This window comes from Pezoporus wallicus, unplaced genomic scaffold (genome assembly GCF_028554395.1).
Source record: "Pezoporus wallicus isolate ANWC-B61680 ecotype Strahan unplaced genomic scaffold, APGP_CSIRO_Pwel_v1 contig_9913, whole genome shotgun sequence".
Lineage (NCBI taxonomy): Eukaryota > Metazoa > Chordata > Aves > Psittaciformes > Psittacidae > Pezoporus > Pezoporus wallicus.
In genome coordinates this window covers 438,878-455,503 of record NW_026640215.1, presented here as the reverse complement: position 1 = coordinate 455,503, position 16,626 = coordinate 438,878, and the positions used below count along the sequence as shown (strand labels likewise).

The 16,626-nt window shown below is 59.6% G+C and overlaps 3 protein-coding genes across 8 annotated transcripts in view; 2 read left to right on the top strand and 1 right to left on the bottom strand.

Annotated features, from left to right (window-relative positions):
* The window catches only part of ANK1 (ankyrin 1), a 52,867-nt gene extending 50,062 nt beyond the window's left edge, over nt 1-2,805 (top strand). For 4 of the 6 annotated variants that reach the window (XM_057418101.1, XM_057418099.1, XM_057418104.1 and 1 more), the window contains 4 exons: nt 54-137; nt 387-536; nt 788-909; nt 2,408-2,803. In XM_057418101.1, coding sequence (XP_057274084.1) covers nt 54-137; nt 387-536; nt 788-886 — 333 coding nt within the window. In that variant the 3' untranslated portion in view covers nt 887-909; nt 2,408-2,803. Of the gene's footprint in view, nt 1-53; nt 138-386; nt 537-787; nt 910-2,407 lie in introns of all 6 variants that reach the window. The other 2 variants (XM_057418106.1, XM_057418102.1) reach the window with 2 other exon arrangements.
* A 1,906-nt stretch (nt 2,806-4,711) lies between these two features.
* NKX6-3 (NK6 homeobox 3) lies at nt 4,712-6,570 on the top strand. Its single transcript, XM_057418127.1, has 3 exons — nt 4,712-5,170; nt 6,068-6,237; nt 6,320-6,570. The coding sequence occupies exons 1-3, from the start codon at nt 4,816-4,818 to the stop codon at nt 6,548-6,550; spliced, it is 756 nt and encodes a 251-aa protein (XP_057274110.1). The 5' UTR covers nt 4,712-4,815; the 3' UTR covers nt 6,551-6,570.
* A 3,449-nt stretch (nt 6,571-10,019) lies between these two features.
* GPAT4 (glycerol-3-phosphate acyltransferase 4) lies at nt 10,020-16,412 on the bottom strand. Its single transcript, XM_057418115.1, has 12 exons — nt 15,627-16,412; nt 13,699-13,768; nt 13,170-13,467; nt 12,924-12,998; nt 12,669-12,758; nt 12,477-12,570; nt 11,949-12,064; nt 11,718-11,773; nt 11,356-11,441; nt 11,083-11,211; nt 10,929-11,008; nt 10,020-10,394 (listed from the first exon to the last, which is right to left on the bottom strand). Exons 1-12 carry the CDS (start codon nt 15,789-15,791, stop codon nt 10,286-10,288), a joined length of 1,368 nt encoding a protein of 455 aa, XP_057274098.1. The 5' UTR covers nt 15,792-16,412; the 3' UTR covers nt 10,020-10,285.
* Between the last annotated feature and the right edge of the window lie 214 nt (nt 16,413-16,626).

The window sequence follows — 16,626 nt, the reverse complement described above, 5'->3', positions numbered from 1 at the left end:
ATGCGGAGCGGCTCCTCTCAGCCCCCCCTGACGTCCCCCCTTGTGCCCCGCAGGGGAATGAAGTCCTTCAGCTCCCTGGAGAGCAGGTGACGGAGGAGCAGTTCACGGATGATCACGGCAATATCATCACCAAGAAGGTGAGTGACCGCGGGCAGGCCGCTCTCCTCTCCCTCTGCCCTGCCCGTCCTGGCAGCGCCGGGGCCCCGCACAGGGCCACCCGTACCCGGCCGTCTTCGGTTACGGTCACGGCACCGCTCCAGCCCCCCCCGTGCGCACGGCGTGGGGCAGAGGCTGCGCACCGCGTGCGGTCCATGGGCAGGCTGGGCAAGGAGGGAGGCATGGAGCCGCAGTGCGAGCGGTGACACCCGCTGCGTGGCTCGCCGCAGGTCATCAGGAAGGTGGTGCGGCAGCTCGGCCCCGGCGACACGCAGGAGCAGGAGGAGCTGGTGCTAGAGGGGGACCCCCATGACCTGGAGGCTGAGGATGATCACTTTATGAAGTACTCCATCCTGCACCGGGACGGGCTGGGGGCCAAGGTACAGTGTGGCTCATAGCCCTGCCTTGCAGGCTCTGCGGTTCCACCACCCTCTGTCCTTTCTTCTGCCCTGCTCTCCTCTCCTGTTTCCCCTCTAAGGCTTCCAGGGGCGGCTCTTGCCCACTGCTCCAGTCGTCTTGCTCGATGTTCTTCTGCCAACTGACTCTGCTTTTCCCTCTCCTGTCCTCTTCTGTATGTGTGTGTCTGTTCACCCGGGTGATGTCCTGCTTCCTGCCCCTGCGGCTTCCTCAGGAGGAGGTGCGAGTGCGTGTCCCGAAACCAGAGCTCTCCGGGGGCAGGATGGGGGCTCAGATAGTGAAACGAGCCAGCCTGAAAAGGGGGAAGCAGTGACCCCTCAAATGGCCTCTTTGGAGGTAACCCCACCTTTGCTCTTTCCCTCTGTCCCAGCTCCCCATGCTGCTGCCTGCACTGAGCTGCTGCTCATGCACATCCTCCTGGGGAAACGTGCAGAGAGGGGTTATTATGCCGCAGCAAAATGCTGCGAGTAGGCAGAGGCGAGCCTCTGACGCTTAAACCAATGCTGGGATGCAGCAGGTGCAGTGGGCGCAGTAGGTGCAGCGGGTGCAGTGGGTGCAGTGGGCACAGGGTGCCGCTCTACAGCACCGTGCCAGCCTCCATGCTCAGCACTCCACTGTGACCACCGTGCCAGGGCCAGTCACAGCACCTCGGGTACGCGGGGTACTGGTCCCCAAGGGCTGTACTGGTTATACTGGGCTGCAGCAGAGGGATGATCTGTGTCCAAAGCCGCACAAGGGAGCGGGATAGCGTCTGCATGGGGGGATAGCGTCTGCATGGGGCCTGAGCAGTGGTGCCCCCCTCATGTGCCAGATGAGACCGTTCCTCGCAGCCTGGTGCCCGGCTTCACCCTCGCAGGGTGCGTGGGGCGGCGGCAGAGCCTAGGGCCGGACGCTGCGCCGGGCACGGCCGCTGCCATCCCCGCAGCCGGCACCAGAGGGCGGCAGCGAGCTCCGCTGGAGCCCCTATGGACGGGCCCGGGGTGCAGGGCACGGCAGGGCGCTGCTGGGCCGCATCAGGGCAGTGGGGATGCAGGAACGGGAGGGCAGGAGCTTGGCTTTGGCTCAGGACATTTCTAGCAGCGATCCCCAGTGCGAGCACTGAATCATCCTTGAGTCCTGTGCGTTCCCCCTGCCTTGGTCTCCCAGCACAGTGCAGTTGGCCCCCAGTGCAGCACGGCTCTCTTGGCTGCCCCAGTCCTCTGGCCTCTGCTGTACACGCATGGCTGTGTCTGTCTGTCCTCCTCTCACTGCTCTTCACTGTGTGTGTGGGCTCTCTGTGGGTGCACGGCAGTCAAGAGGTTTGTGCTTGTGGATGCATGTTCAATGCAGACCACGTCCCATAGCTGCTGCCCACCCCATTCCCCAGACAGCCCCTGGGTCTGCCTCTCCCTGGGGCAGTGCTCCTGCTGCTCTTGCTGTCACGAGTAGCATGTGGAAGGGCCCAGGGTGCATTGGGAATGTATGGGGTCTTCCCCACGGCTGTGAGTGAGGTGGTTGGCCTGGCCTCCTCTACCCCAGAGCCTGCAGCAGCCCTCCCAGCTCCTTCCCAGTGCCACACTGCGCAGCTCAGCTCCCACTTGCCGTGCTCCGCACAGCCAATACCATCTATGCCATTGCTGCTTGTTCCATGCAGGGCACGTACTGGTGTTCTCTTGCTGTCTCTCTGACACACACACACCCCCCCCCCCAAAACGCTTGTATTGAGGCAGGATGGGTGCGTGTGACAAGCACAGGGTGCAGAAGGGGCTGGGACTGCCTTTACCTGCCTGCCCCCATGGTTTTTCCTCAGCTGTGCCTGCTAACCTCATCTCTGTCTCTCCCTGTATGTCTCCAGGATCTCACCTCAACACCAAACCACTGAACTCCACACACGTTCTGACACATACCTGAGGAGAGGAGAACAGAGAGTGGAGGGGAGCAGGGCTGGCTGTACATGTTTCTATAGGCTAATGGCATGATTTCTGTATGAGACATACTTACCGTCCTATCCGCATGACTGACTGACTGCAAGACGCATGAGCTACAGTACTTACAACCGGCGGCGGGGCGGGGAGGGGGCTCCATCCCTGCCCCACTGCTGCCAGAGCCCAGGGGCAGCAGCACGCACCCGGGGCATCCTCTCAGCTCCCGCGGGAGACAAGAGCCAGCAGCCGAGAGGTGGGCGAAGGCATCCCTGTGCCCGTGCTCCAGCTGCAAGAGGGAGGCTGGGGCAGCGCGGAGCTGCTCACCTCGAGGAGAGGGGCTCCCCCCCCACACACACACCCCCCGCATCGCCAGTGCTGCCTCTGCTGGACTCGCTTCTCATCCCGCTCCGTGAGTGCTGGGTTTGGGGGGAGCAGAGGGGTGCAGGGAGCACAACTGCCCTGGGCAGAGGGGCCGGTGCAGGGCTGCCCATCCGCTCCCCAGCGCAGGCAACGGCTCCGGCCAGGGCAGGGCTCTGGGCTGAGCGCTGAGCTCGTTGCTTGTGTTGGAGGTGTAAACTGTACAGCAATCAATCAGCCTTGTGTATATGAACAATAAATACTATGCAAACCCCTAGGGACACTCTAGCAGTATGTACAAAGCACTCGCAGCTCTGCTCCCAAATACCTCTTCAGGCTGCAGGACAGGCAAAAACCGTCTGGGGTACTTGAGCAGCTCTGGTGAATGGAGCGGGGAGGCAGTGGAAGGGCTGCGGGCTGCCCCGTGGCCCTCGGCTGAGCCCGGTCCCTTCCTGGTCTGACAGAGGGTTTGCCCATGGCGCAAACCCCACTTTGTGTTGGTGAAGCTTTAGGACTGTGCTGAGGTGCTTGGGGCCCAGGGAGGACGGGTGATGAGACAGAGCAGGGGACGCTTGTGCCACATACAGGGTTGTGCCTAGCTCTACTCAGCACAATATCCGCTCAGGAGATGAGCCAGGAGCTGCACTACGCACGCTGTGCAAGGGCTTTGCAGGCACCCCCTGAGCCCAGTGGCCCTGGGGATGCTCCTGGGAGGGTCAGCAAGCCCAGAGGCATGGGGGGCTGCTCCCCCCCGCCCCAAGCCAGGGCAGCCCTGTGGGGGGGGCTGCTCTAGCAGGAGGGCAGCATCGGGCAGAGCCCCCCATGCAGCTCTGAGCGGTGCAGGAGGTTGGATCTGCTGCAGTACCTGATCCCAGGAGAGCACAGGGTGCAGGTAGCGGCAACAGGTCCCATGTCCCCGACTCTGTCCTTTAGCAGTGGGAGGCCTGGCCCTTGGAGCACAGGGGTGTGGGGACCCCTTGCTCTTTGCCCTGGAGGTGGCCGTGGAGCCCGAGTTTTCTCTCTGTGGCCACGTGCAGAAGGAGCCCACGTCCAGCTCCAGGCAGGGCAGCCCCATGTGTGCTCGGGGCGGGGGGGAAGCCGAACTGCAGCAAAGCAAACGACCCAGCTCAGCCTTGGAGAGCAAAGCAGCCCCTTCCCCACCCCGAAGTTGAGCCATAAAAGGCACAGACTCTCCATCCATCGCCCTCGCTGTGTTCAGTGACCTCCCCAGACCCACTGCCGCAGCTGCCTCCGTAGCATCACCGTAGAGTTGTGTGTGGGTCCTGCGCTTTGGCCTCGTAGACGCCTTAGGGAATGTGCCGCGCTGCAACCGCGCCAGACCCCTGCGGTGAACATCGCTTTGCGCTCAGATTGCTTGTAGGGCTGGTAGGGGGAGGCCGCACCCGACACTGAGCCTAGAGAATGCCGCAGCCTGCACACTAGAAGCTTTTTAGAAGTTTTAACCAATTACTTTTAATTTCCTTTTTTTAATTGTGATGGAAACGAGCCTTTTGGATCTCCCTGTCGTAGCCCCTGATGTATAGATCGTTCCCCTATACACCAGCTATCGGACTATGGATTAATAAAGAAACCAACACACTCCCGGTCTCTCGGCTCTTGCTTCTCCGACCGTGCGGGAAGGACCGGGGATTGGAGGGGCCCCGTTGTGCCCGGTCCCAGCGGCCGGTCTGGGCCGGGCCAATCGCGGGGTGCCCCAGCGGCTCAGCCAATGGCGGCCGAGACCGCGGAGAGCGGGCCAATGGCAGAGGAAGCGGCCGCCCGAGCAGCCAATGGGAGCGCAGTATTCTAATGGACCTCATCCTTATCAGAGAAATGTTGGCGCTCCCCAAGCCCAAGTTGAGGGTCCGGTACCGACCCGGCGCGGAGCCCGGGGCTGCACCCCCCGGTGCGGTGGGGATGGGGCGGCCGCTGCGCCCCCCGAGGGCAGCCGGGTGCTGAGGGGCGCCTCGACGGCAGCGCCATGGATGCCAACCTGCCCGGCACCTTCCTGCTCAACGGCCCCGCGCTGGGTCCCTTCCCCGAGGCCAAGGCGCCCGTCTGCCAGTACTCGGTGCAGAGCTCCTTCTACAAGCTGTGCCCGCCGGCGCTGGGCACCCCGCACGGCATCTCCGACATCCTGAGCCGTCCCGCGGGCGGCAGCATCGTCCCCAGCTACCCCCACGCGGGCGCGTTGAACGGACTGAGCTCCACCGGTGTCTATTATGGAGCGCAGGTGGGGGCTCTTCCCAAGGCCGGCAGCGAGTTCCTGCCGCGGGGCCGGAGCTGCTGGGCAGAGGCAGCCCCTGACTGGAGGGGTGCCCGGCAGTGCGGCGGCCGTAAGTACAGCGGGGCCGGGCGGGTGGTGATGGGCGGGAGATGCAGGTGCCCCATAGAGCCCCGTATGTTGGCAATGGGGGGCACTGCCCAGGCTGCACCTTGGCCAGCGTCCCATGAGGCTGCCATAGGGATGGTCCCAACACCGGCGCTGAAGGGTGGTGGGAACGGTCCAGAGATGATGGATGGTGGGAATGGTCCCAGCACCGGAGCTGATGGACGGTGGGAGCAGTCCAGAGCTGCGGAGGTGCTGGCTCAAGAGCTGCTCCAATGGGAGAGATTAACTCTTTGCTCAGCCCCTAGGCAAGGACAGGCAGAGCCCATGGTCCTGGAGATCATATCCCACTGGGGTCAGTGCCCAGCTCTAGGCAGCACTGGAGAGAGCTGGAGGGACCCATCGCATGGGTGGGATGGGGGCACCCCTTGTCCCATGGGGGGCTCTGGGGCTCAGCACCCGCAGCCACGGTCCCTTCCCCTCTCCAGGTGATGCTCTTGGAGCAGACGGGTCGGGCAGCTCAGGTGTCTGCTCCCAGCAAAGCTTCGAGCCGACCAGCTCTGCCTGCCTTCCGTCCTGCGTCCTGCAAGGTGCGGGGCAGGGGACGCGGGGTTGGGTGCTGCACGGCTCTGCGGTCATGCGCTGCTTAGTGACCCCCAGTCAGCACCCATCAGTGCTGTCCTCGAGCAGGACGTGAGTCCCCGGCTATGGGGCCCGCACGGAGGGCAGCTCAGCCCTCTTGGGATGGGGCTGAAGCCTTGAAGCCAGAACATGGGGTTGATGCAGAGGGGAGGCAGCACAGAGAGACTCTGATGGAGCTCAGTGCTGTGGTCAGGGAGAGACGCCCGGAGCCGGGCACTGCAGTGAGCCCTGGTTCTCACCCTCCTCTTCCTCCTCTCCGCAGCCCCTGCTCACCTCGCTGACAGCATCCACAAGAAGAAGCACACGCGCCCGACCTTCACGGGGCACCAGATCTTCGCTCTGGAGAAGACTTTTGAGCAGACCAAGTACCTGGCGGGGCCGGAGCGAGCCCGCTTGGCCTATTCCCTCGGCATGACCGAGTCCCAGGTGAAGGTGAGTGTGGGTCCCCAGGCGCGGCACCGAGCGCACCGCCGTCGGTGGCCGCTAACCCGGCCGTGCCCATGGGCGTGGGCAGGTCTGGTTCCAGAACCGCCGGACCAAATGGAGGAAGAAGAGCGCGCTGGAGCCTTCCTCGTCCTCGCAGCGGGCGGGGGGCTCTGGCGGGGAGCGGGCAGCCTCTGAGGCTGAGGATGATGAATACAACAAGCCCTTGGACCCCGACTCGGACGATGAGAAGATCCGGCTGCTGCTGAGGAAGCACCGCGCCGCCTTCTCCATGCAGGGCTTGGGCACGCACAGCGGCTGAGCTGCGGGACGGGGCGGCCGCTGCCCCGCATCCTGCGCAGGGAGCGTGGCTCTCGGGGCTGGGAGCGAGCACAAGGGGCAGCACAAGGAGGCGATGAAATAAAGGTCCCGGCCCCAGCCAAGTCCCAGCGCTTGCTTCATGGGGCTGGGGCTAGCACGTATGGGGCAGGGTCAGCATGCCAGGCAGGGGTAGGGGCTGCGGCTGCGGTGTGAGTGCGGGGCAGGAAGAGCCCGCAGGAGCAGGGCTGTTTCGCAGGGTTTCTCCCCTGGTGCTGGGCGTGCAGCAGCAGCGAGAGGCGCTGGTTCAAAAGTCACTCGTTGGGGCCTCTTGTTGGAACCTCTTAGCAGCAAATAAATACCATTTATCTTAACGGTGTGCGTGAGAGCCCATTCAGCTGTCGGGGCTGCAGGATTGATGTGGCGTCAATAGCCCTGCTGTGTTTGCTTGCCAAGCTGGTGCCCCCCCCCCGTGCAGGGCTGTGCTTACACACCCATGGGGCTGCACCCCCATGCCCCGGGCTCCCCATGGCTCAGCCCTTGCACACCCATGGCGGTGCCACGCAGGGCTCGGTGTCCCCCAACAACCACCCGGGTGCCAAAGGGGCTGCTGCGGGCACAGGGCTGGGGCCGTTGTTGAGCGGCGAGCCAAGGGTGAGCAAACAGAGCGCTGTGTCTTGGGAGGAAATCGATAGGAGATAAGGTGCTGCCGGCCCCTCACACGCTGATCCGCACCGGGGCTGGGGGGGTGCAGCCACAGGGCCCTTCCCTGCAGCCATGGCCAGCACCTGAGGTTAAGCTGGTGGCCAAGTCCCGAAGCCCCCAGAATGGGGTTTGCGGTGGCCTCGTGGTTTGGGGCTGCAGATCCATCCGCGTGCACCCCAAGGCCCACATTTGGGAGGCTCCATTCTGTCACGTTCTATCATTACCTGGGCTGGGGACACTTTACAATGGGCCCTGACTATGGGGCAGCACTTTCCCACCACTTGAAGAACACTGATTTCCCCCCATAGCTCCTTGTCCAACCCCGCAGTGAGCATCGTGCTACCCCAACGGGACAAACGGGTGGCAGAGCTGGGGGACACTTTGCAAAGCCATGGTGGGCATGGGTCCTAGGGGCAAGCGGGAAGATCCACGTCACGGCTCCACGCAGTGGGATGCTGTTGGGGCATTCTTTTGACATTTTCTAAGCTGGCGCGGCGTGGCTGACAATTTTTAATGTACTAACTGCCTGGTCCAGTGAGCTGATGGATTGGTGCTGTGCAGATCAATAGGAAACAGAAAATTAAAACAATTTTAAAGTGATTAAGTACTTTAACACCTGTCTGATGCCACGTCAGGGCCGGGAGACAAATAAAGCAGGTGGCAAAGGGCCTCCTGCAGACACGCAGAGTGACAAATCACAGCCGCATCCCTGCGGGCGCAGCGGCACCGAGCGGGTACCAAAGGGGTGCGGATGCACCGTGGCCCTGCAGCGGCAGCAGCGGGTACCGGCACAGAGCCCGTGTCAGCGATGAGCACCAGCTCGGGCTGCCCCAAGCACGCCGTGGCCCCGGGGCGGGTGGGTGCAGCAGGGCCTGGCAGGCAGATGGATGGCAGCTCCGCTTCAATTCCGCATCCCTTTTCGCGCAGACAAACCCCGTCGGATTTCCATAAATCAAAGCGCCACACTGTTTAATAAAAATTTATTGACTTACAAGTGATTATTTATCAAAAGGCCATTAATAGCGGCTGCGGGAATGATGTGCTACTGGGTGGTGTGTGGAGACTAATAGCAAATCAATGCCAGCAGCCCGGCAGAATGCATATGAAGGCCCCCAGCCCCAGCGGGCTGCACGGCTGCTGCAGCCGGAGCCAGCAGCCCCTACCCCGTGGGCTGCCCCGTGCCCCCCCCGCCCCGTTATTTATCGCTTACAAATGAAATGATCGATACTTTTAATCTAGAGCTAAATTTATTAACTTTCTCACCGGAGAGAGACGTTATTGAGTGGGGGCGCGGGGAGGGGGCGCGAGGCAGGATGGATGGATGCGTGCCTCCTAACCTGGCTCCCTGCGCGCCTGATGGGGACGGTCCCCAGCGCAGCGGGACCCGCAGAGCTGGAGATGCTCCAGTACATCCCCCGTGGATCTGTGGCAAGGAGCGCCCAGGGGGGCTGCTGCAGGAGCCCCAGCAAAGAGGGAGCAGTGGGGCCAGTGCAGCAAAGCTCAGGTAGGCAAAGGCAGGGTTGGATCATTGCCCCTGGGGGGATCTACAGGTATACTGTGGAGGGCAGGGGTAGCGCTATGGGCAAGCAGAGGGCTCAAGCAGGCACTGGAGCACATAGAGCTCCTATAATGTGTGGTGGAATGGTCCAGGTTAAGTCCTGCAGGTAACACACACTCCAGGTTCACTCCCATAACGCTACACCCAGGGTTTCCTATGCAGATGAATGGTGATGGTCAAAAACCCAACTGCCAAGGAGCTAAGGGCTGCACAACAGCCTCATCTGGTAACAGCCATGGATGGGGGGCTTCTGAACTTGTGGTGGGAGCTGGGTAAAACCAAAGTGAACCCAAACCCTGGTGAATAAGCCCCTAATGCCACAATAAACTGATGAGGCAACGGAGAGTGTTAGCAATGAGTACAGGAGCATCAGCAGCACACTTCAACCCACTGGTGCTATCATGGTCTAGGGTGAGGCGTCCCTGCCCATGGCAGGGGGTTGGAACTGGATGATCTCAAGGTCCTTTCCAACCCAAACCATTCTGGTTCTATGATTCTATCATCTGCTTGGTTTTATTGCTCTGGGTTTGGTGTCTTAGGTGGAAAGGAAAACTGAATGCCACGTCTGTGCAGGTAATGCATCCCTCTGTGTAGTTACCTAAAGAATCATACTTTGAGCACTGCAAGAAGCAAAAGGGAATCAGTTCAGTATAGAAATATCTCCCCAATGTTAACAGATGCAAGAGTTTGTAGGAACATAAGGGAAATGGGGAAGTCCACGGGATGGATGCTCAAACGTGAGCTGTTTTACTGAGCAATACACACAAGGGGTCCAACCTCCAGCACAAGACTTCAGTTTCCTTGCAACAAGCTGAGATGATGCCTGTGCATGTTGGTGCTTTACAAGATCAGACCCCACTGTTTCCCTCAGGAAGCACTGGGAAGGGGGGCTCCTGCCCCACCACTTGAGGAACCCCAGCAAAGAGGCTGTTACTCAGATGCTGGTGCAGCAAAGGCCTGGGCCAGGCTCTGGCAGGAGGTGGCCAAAGGGAAAAAGAAAGGAAAAGGTTTCTCCTTTTGGAAGTAAAGCTGGAAATGGCCTCAAAGACCACGTCCTGCTCCTAAGGAGCTTCTGCTGCAGGCGTGAGAGGCGCAGGTTCATGCAGAGCCCCTCGGCTGTCAAGGCAGCTGATTCCAGTGCAGTGATTGCCACTCGTGCACATCAACAGCAGAGCCCCCCCGGCCCTGCACACACCACATGGAAGCGGACGACACCAGAAGTGTTTCATTTAATACTGGCCCCCTCAAGGGGCTTCACTGTAACAGTAACAAGAAGGCATCTTTGCCACGAGCTGCCCAGGGCGCCGGGGCTCCAGGCAGCAATAACGGTGCCTCTGGGAAAGCACAGCCAGAGGATGCAGGAGCGAGTCCGAGCAGCCAAAGTCCAACGATGCGGAGCTGCTTCAGGCGAGCCCTGGCTCGTGCTCGAGGCAGAGGGCTCTGGCCAGGCCCAGGAGCAGCGTTGGAGGGGAGGGCTCAGGAGCGGCTCCGGTCTTCGTGGTTCCCTACAATCATTTTGCTGTAGAGCTTCTGCTGCTCCTCCTTGAACGTGTCCTTCACCTTCTCCCTCTTCAGGCCTCCATCCCTAAGGGGGAGAGTCAGGCCATGAGAGGAAACCTCAGCTGGGGCTGCTCAGAGCAGCTATGCTTGCACCTTTCATTGCCAGGGCCCCTGAGGACCAATTGTCCCCAAGGGCAGTGATGTTCACACCTTGCTCTGCCCGGAGCTCCCCCATGGCCCCACACTGTGCCCTCAGGAGCGTGAGCTGCTCTGACACCACTGCAGCAGAGTCCCTCTGCCTCCCAGGCACCCAACATCTCAGTGCATGGAAAAGCCCACTGCACTTTGCTGAGCAGCATCGAGTCAACAGCCGAGCATGCCAGTGCCAGCTGAAGGGCAGAGTGAAGCCACGATGCCCAACACACACAGCAGAAGCAAAGGCTTTGCTCCCTGCTACAGAAGAGCAGCTTTGGAGGCCACAGGCAAGGTGTATCTCCATTTCTGCAGAGGCCTACTCTGCCCAATGCAAGACAAACAGCTCTGCAGCCCTCAAGCACATACCAGGGCCCAGGCACAAGGAAACCCAACACCAGGAACAGAAACTCTTTCCTAGACTCACCAGAGCAGATCCACGAGGCCCCCCTGCCTGGCAATGGCTGACTTCACTCGGTTGGCAAACTGGACAGCATCCTCTTCAGGCTGTGGCAAAGAGAAGTGGTTCAGCAGGAGCACAAAAGGCAGCAGATGAGGGAGCCCAGCATCACCAAACTTACCTGCCTGGTCATCGGAGGCAAGTACCAGACGCTGCAGACGATGGCCCAGCTGGTCATCATCCTCAGGAGGTAGGTCACCATGCCATACTTGCTGCTGTTCCAAAAGGCATCTCCAAACTGTGGGTCATACTGCACAAGGCAGAAGAGCTCCTGAGAGGCTGGCACCCTCCTGAGGCTCCAGGTTCCCTCTAAGCCCTCCTGGAGCCCTCCACTTCCCCGTGGCCTCGGACCAGGCTGTTGAGCCACAGCCTGTGTGTGAGTAAGGACGTTTACCTTGATGGCTACAGGGTAAACCGTGGCTCCAATCTCAAAGCTCCCCTTTTTGAACATCATCACGGATGTGTTGTTGATGCAGGTCCCTGTAAGAGGCAAAGCAGTTCACAAGGCTAAGCTATATACCCACAGGCACCCAGGGACCACCCCTAACACACCCTCCAAACCCTGCTCTCCCTGTGCATGGATGTGTCACAGGGACATCAAGTATCTGACCTCACATTCTGCGCTCAGTCAGCTCTAAATGCCCCCTTTGCCTCAGCGAAGGGTCCCAAGGCCCTTGGCTGCACAAGAAGGGAAGGAACGGGGATGATGATGGCCCTCTCCACCAGGTGCTTGCCTGGCCTTGCTCCACAACTCACCTTCTGGGAAGATAAGGATGGGCAGCTTGCTCTTGTCCTGGACGTGCTCTGTGAGCCTAAACAGGAGAGTGGCACCTATAAGCATGGGGCACAGCGCCACTGCACAGCATAGGCCTTATCCTGGAGACCATGTGGGGCCAGCAGCACAGCGTCCCAGCACCCAGGAGGTGAGGCAGGGGCAGCACCCCCTTTTCCATCCCTCAGACCCCCCCAGGTTTGCAGCTCTCCCACCTTTTTGCGACGAGGTGACGATCTTTGACCTCAGAGCGCTCAAACCAGACGTGGGGACAGGCCTTGACCATGGCTCTCTGTATCACCCCCATGAGCCCCCCGTGGATCTGACCCACCTGGGCAGGGCAAGAAGACACGAGTTACATGAAAGCACACATGAAAGCCAAGGCAGCTCCTTGGCTTCACAGCCAAGCTGAGGTCCATCTTTCTACCCCTGCCCTGGAACGGCTGAGAGGAGAAGTCCCAGGCTCTGATGGAAAGCCAGATGTAGCAAGCCCCAGTGCTTCCCACACTGCAGGGGATCCAACTGGGAAGTGCTTTGCTCTTCCATGGATAGCAAAGCCCAGAGCTCTACTTGCAAAGCAAAGCCTGGTGCTTTGAGTCCCAGGCTGAAAGCCACACACCACAAGGTATCCGTGCACAGGGGCTGAGACATCCTCCAAAGCCTCTTGCCGCCTACTCCTTGTCCCATGCAACGTGCTTGGTGCTCCTGCCTTGGTGCAGGCAGGGCTGGGGAGCAGAGCTCACCATGGCGTAGTAGCCATCGCTGGCCAGGATGATCACGTCGATGGGAGAGGTGTGATTTGCCACGCAGATGCCTCCATTGCGGGGTCTGTTTTCTCTACATGCAAAACAAAGGCAGAGGTGAGGAGGCAGGAGGGAAGCGTGAGGCCTGGCATGGGGCTGGGAAGGAGCCTGCAGCAGTCAGGGCCTCCTTACCGGTCATGGTAGGTGATGATGGCTGTGAGGGCACGCACACAGATCCGGTAACACATCAGGTGGACGTGCTTGCTCAGGAACTCTTTACACCTGCATTGAGGAGAGCAACCATCACCCCCTGTCCTGCAACATCCCCCTGTAACAGCACCACCCAGCCCCAGGCCACGCGATCCAGCCGAGCCTTCCCATAGAAACACATCTCATCCAGGAGTATGGCTCCCATCCCATCCCCTCCTCCCTCCAAGGTGAACTCACCTTCCATTTGGCAAATACCCCACCACTGTAGTACCAGTCACCAACAAGCTGATGCCAGTGAACGCCAGGGCTATCCTGCGGAAAGAAGGAAGCTACGCACTAGTACAAGGCCATAGGTGCTGCTCATCAAGTAGCCTGTCTCTCCTGGTCATGTTGAACAGGCTCCATGGGGCTTGGGGACCAGTTGCACTTGGGGGCCGTCCACCAGCCCCATCCCAGCAGGCAGGTTCCTGCAGCTCCGCTCACCTGAGGGGCAGAAGGAAGCAGTAACGGATCAGCACACCCAGACCCCAGAGCACAGTGAGGCGCAGGCTGATGTACTGGAAGTTGTAGTTGGTCCTGCTGAGCAGATTCCAGGATTCCAGCTCTTCAGCTGAGAACCTTTTGGTCACTTCATCATCCATGATGGTCTCGATGCCTTTGCGGCAGAAGTAGAAGATATCTGAGAGCTCAAACTCGGGGGTATCCAGGGATTTGCCGCTGCCGCTCCGGCGGAGCTCCTTGATCTCCTCTTCCAGTGATGTTGGCTCCTTTGCAATGATACCTGCAAGACAAGCAGCTCTGAACAAAGTGCTCAAAGACCCTCCATAGGCTCCCTTCCTTCCTCCAGTCCTCCCAATCATCAAGCTATTGAGCATTCCCTGCATGCTTTCCACCTCTTCCTTAAGAAATGGACCTCTAAATAGCTCCCTCCAAGCCATCTACATGGAAAAGGCTTCCCAGCTCTGAGACCCCACATTTACCCCATGTGTAGCCACGCAGAGCAGGATCTTACCATTGACATAGGGCTTGTATAACGGATGGTTCTTCTCCTTGGCACCACGCTCTATTCTCAGTGTTGCCCACTGCAAGAGACACGCAACAAGCAAGATTGACCAGGCCTGCAGCTCCAATTCATACTAACCTGCTTTTACACTCAACTTCCAGGGAAGACCATGGGTAAGGGGAGAAGATGGGGCTAAAGCAGCTGAGCATGCAACCGGTGCCACCTTTCAGCCCTCATTCCTTCCAAGCTCAAAGCAGAGACTGTTTTCAGGCTGATGACGGGATGGGATCCATCCATCCTGATCCAGGCACCAGCTGCTGCTGTTCCTCAGCTCAGCAGTCAGGACACAGAGAGCTCGCTGCCAAATCCCGTGCCCCTTATGTGGATAATCCCCTTATCCATAGGAAACTCCCTCAGCCCGTTCTCAAGGGCACCACAAAACCTGCAGGCTGGATTTCTGGCCAGTTTTCCTGCCTGCCCTCCAAGTCACCTCCTCAGCTTCACGCTCTTCTTGGCATTATAAAGGAGAGGAGAACAAGCTTCTAAAGGAGGACGTGTGTGCATCATGCCTATTGCTCCAGGCTACCTGCTCCAGCGGGGCTCTGGGAAGGGGAGGCCACTGGGAACTCCTGGCATCCCGCTCCCAGCCCACACCAGGGTGAGATGAGGAGGCAGCCATGGGGGAATGCTAATGGCAGCTGGCACAGCCGGCTCATCCAGCAGCCTCCCCTGCCAGCAGGAGGAACTGCAGGGGTGCAGGAGCTTGTCTGGATGCAGCCAGCCCAGAAGAGGAGCTGGGCAGAACACAGCCAGGGATGGGGCAGCCACAGCTTCACTGGGCATCCTGTGCCAGCGCCTCAGCACCCTCACAGGGAAGAGCTTCTGCCTTATCTCCAACCTGAACTCGCCCTGTTTCAGTTTGAACCCATCACCCCTTGTCCTATCATGACACTCCAGAGGACCTATCAGTCCAGTTCAGCTCCCAGTTCAGTCACTACACCTGAAGCCAGGACTTGAGGCATCTGCGTTAGCAAAGCACCCTGGCAAGCCCAAGGTCCTCCCATTCAGACCTCAGGCTATTGGGAGGACTCAGAGCTTAAAGAGCTGAATACTGCAAGCTCCAGGGCTGCCTTCCCATTACAGAGATACCCTTGGGGCAGCAGCTGTACCATAAATCCTTCGTGAAGGACTGAAGGACACATTTAAGAGCCTAAAACCTCCCTATGAAGCACAAGGCACCACTTTTCCTTTAGCCTGAGCTGCCAGGGTGGTGCAGGCTTTAGGTACCAGGAGTTTGGCCGAACTTCTGGCCTCACCAGAAACTTGCTTCAAGGAGAAGTGTTGGCTGGGACACAGGCCATGAAATCAGCCTGCCAAAGGCAGGCAAGGGGCAGGATGAGCCCAGGCTGGAATATTCCACTTGGGATTTTGTCTACAGACGAAATGCAGGGTCTACAAGGTTACAGACATGAGCAGAAGGATGCTGAGAGCTCTGGGTTCTGCCCACGGACCACTCAGGGCTTGCAGTGCAGCAAGTCCTGCTCTGCCTCCTGCTTCTGCCTCATCCAAACACGTCCTGGATGGAAGCTTGTCCCTCACCATCACATCCTACACCTTTTTGGCTTCTTTTTCCACACAGAACTGCCTTGCCTGGGACATTAACCCACCAAAGCACACTCCTCCCCTCAGCACCCTACTGTGCCACTGTGTGCTTATGGGCCACACTCCTGCCACTTTACTTGAAGGCTTATGGATTAATTACAGGGAAACACAAGCCCATGAACAGTGGTTTAGAAACTGCACTGGGCTGAGATGACCCAAATGGCTCACGTGGCACCAGCCCATCACCACCAAGCAACCTCAGTGAGGTGTAAAAGCCTCTCCCCCCCGCATGCCAGACCCTGCAGAGCACAGAAAATGCTGCAAAATGGACTTACCTGAAAGATCTTTAATAAGGTTTTCATGTAAACCTTGCGGATGCCAAAGGAGACCCCAAAAATGGCTGGCACAATGATGAACACCAGGAGCAGGGTGAAGAGGACAGTTATGGATATCCCCAAGAGGTTAACAACCAGGCTGTCAAAGGGGAGCAGGAGGAACATGGTGAAGGGCCCAGGCAAGGCTGGTGCCCTGCAGCCAGACACAAAGGCTGCCCGCAGCGCTCACCCAGTCCCCCTGTCAGTCAGCAACAGTCTCACACACACAGCGAGTCCGCAGCCTGCTCCCAGACCCCATTCCAAAGTTCACATCCTTTTGGGGCTCTGTGAGAGCAGGAACACAACCGGAGCAGGGAGGGAAGATGGGAAAGCAAGCAAAGAGGCTGCCAGGAGCCCCGCTGAGTTCAGAGAGCGCGGGCTGAGGAGCTCAAGGAACAGGGAACACGCACACCGGTTCCATGGGCACCGCAAGGACACAACTGTGGGAGCCGATGTCCTCCTAAGGCGCCGCGGCGCAAGTCCTGCAGTGGGGCTGCTTGGGAAGGAGTCGGCAGCTGAATTCCCTTGTGGCTGCTGAGGGCATGCAGAGCCTCTTCACAGGGACAAGGTGGAGTCCATCCCTGAGCCGGCATTGGAGGAGATGGAGGGAGTTGGCACTTGCAGGGCAGTATCTGGAGCTATTCTTGTTCCTTCCGTGAGGACACAGGCACTACGGCAGGTCCCTGCATGACGCCTGCAACAAGTTTTATCCCAGAGGCACCCACGCACGCCGACGGGTCGTCAGAGACACGACTGGCACCCGTGCCACTGGAAAGCTCTTCCAACAGCGGGCTGGCTTCTTGGCAGACGAGGCGCTCACATGCCAGCAGCACTAGTGGAGGAAAGAGAAACCCAAGTCAGGCAGGTCACGCAGCTCGGAGGGACGGCAGCAGGCCAGGGACAGTGGGCTCTCAGAGCTGGTCACATCACCCAGTGTGGCTCTCAGGACAGCAGACTCAGG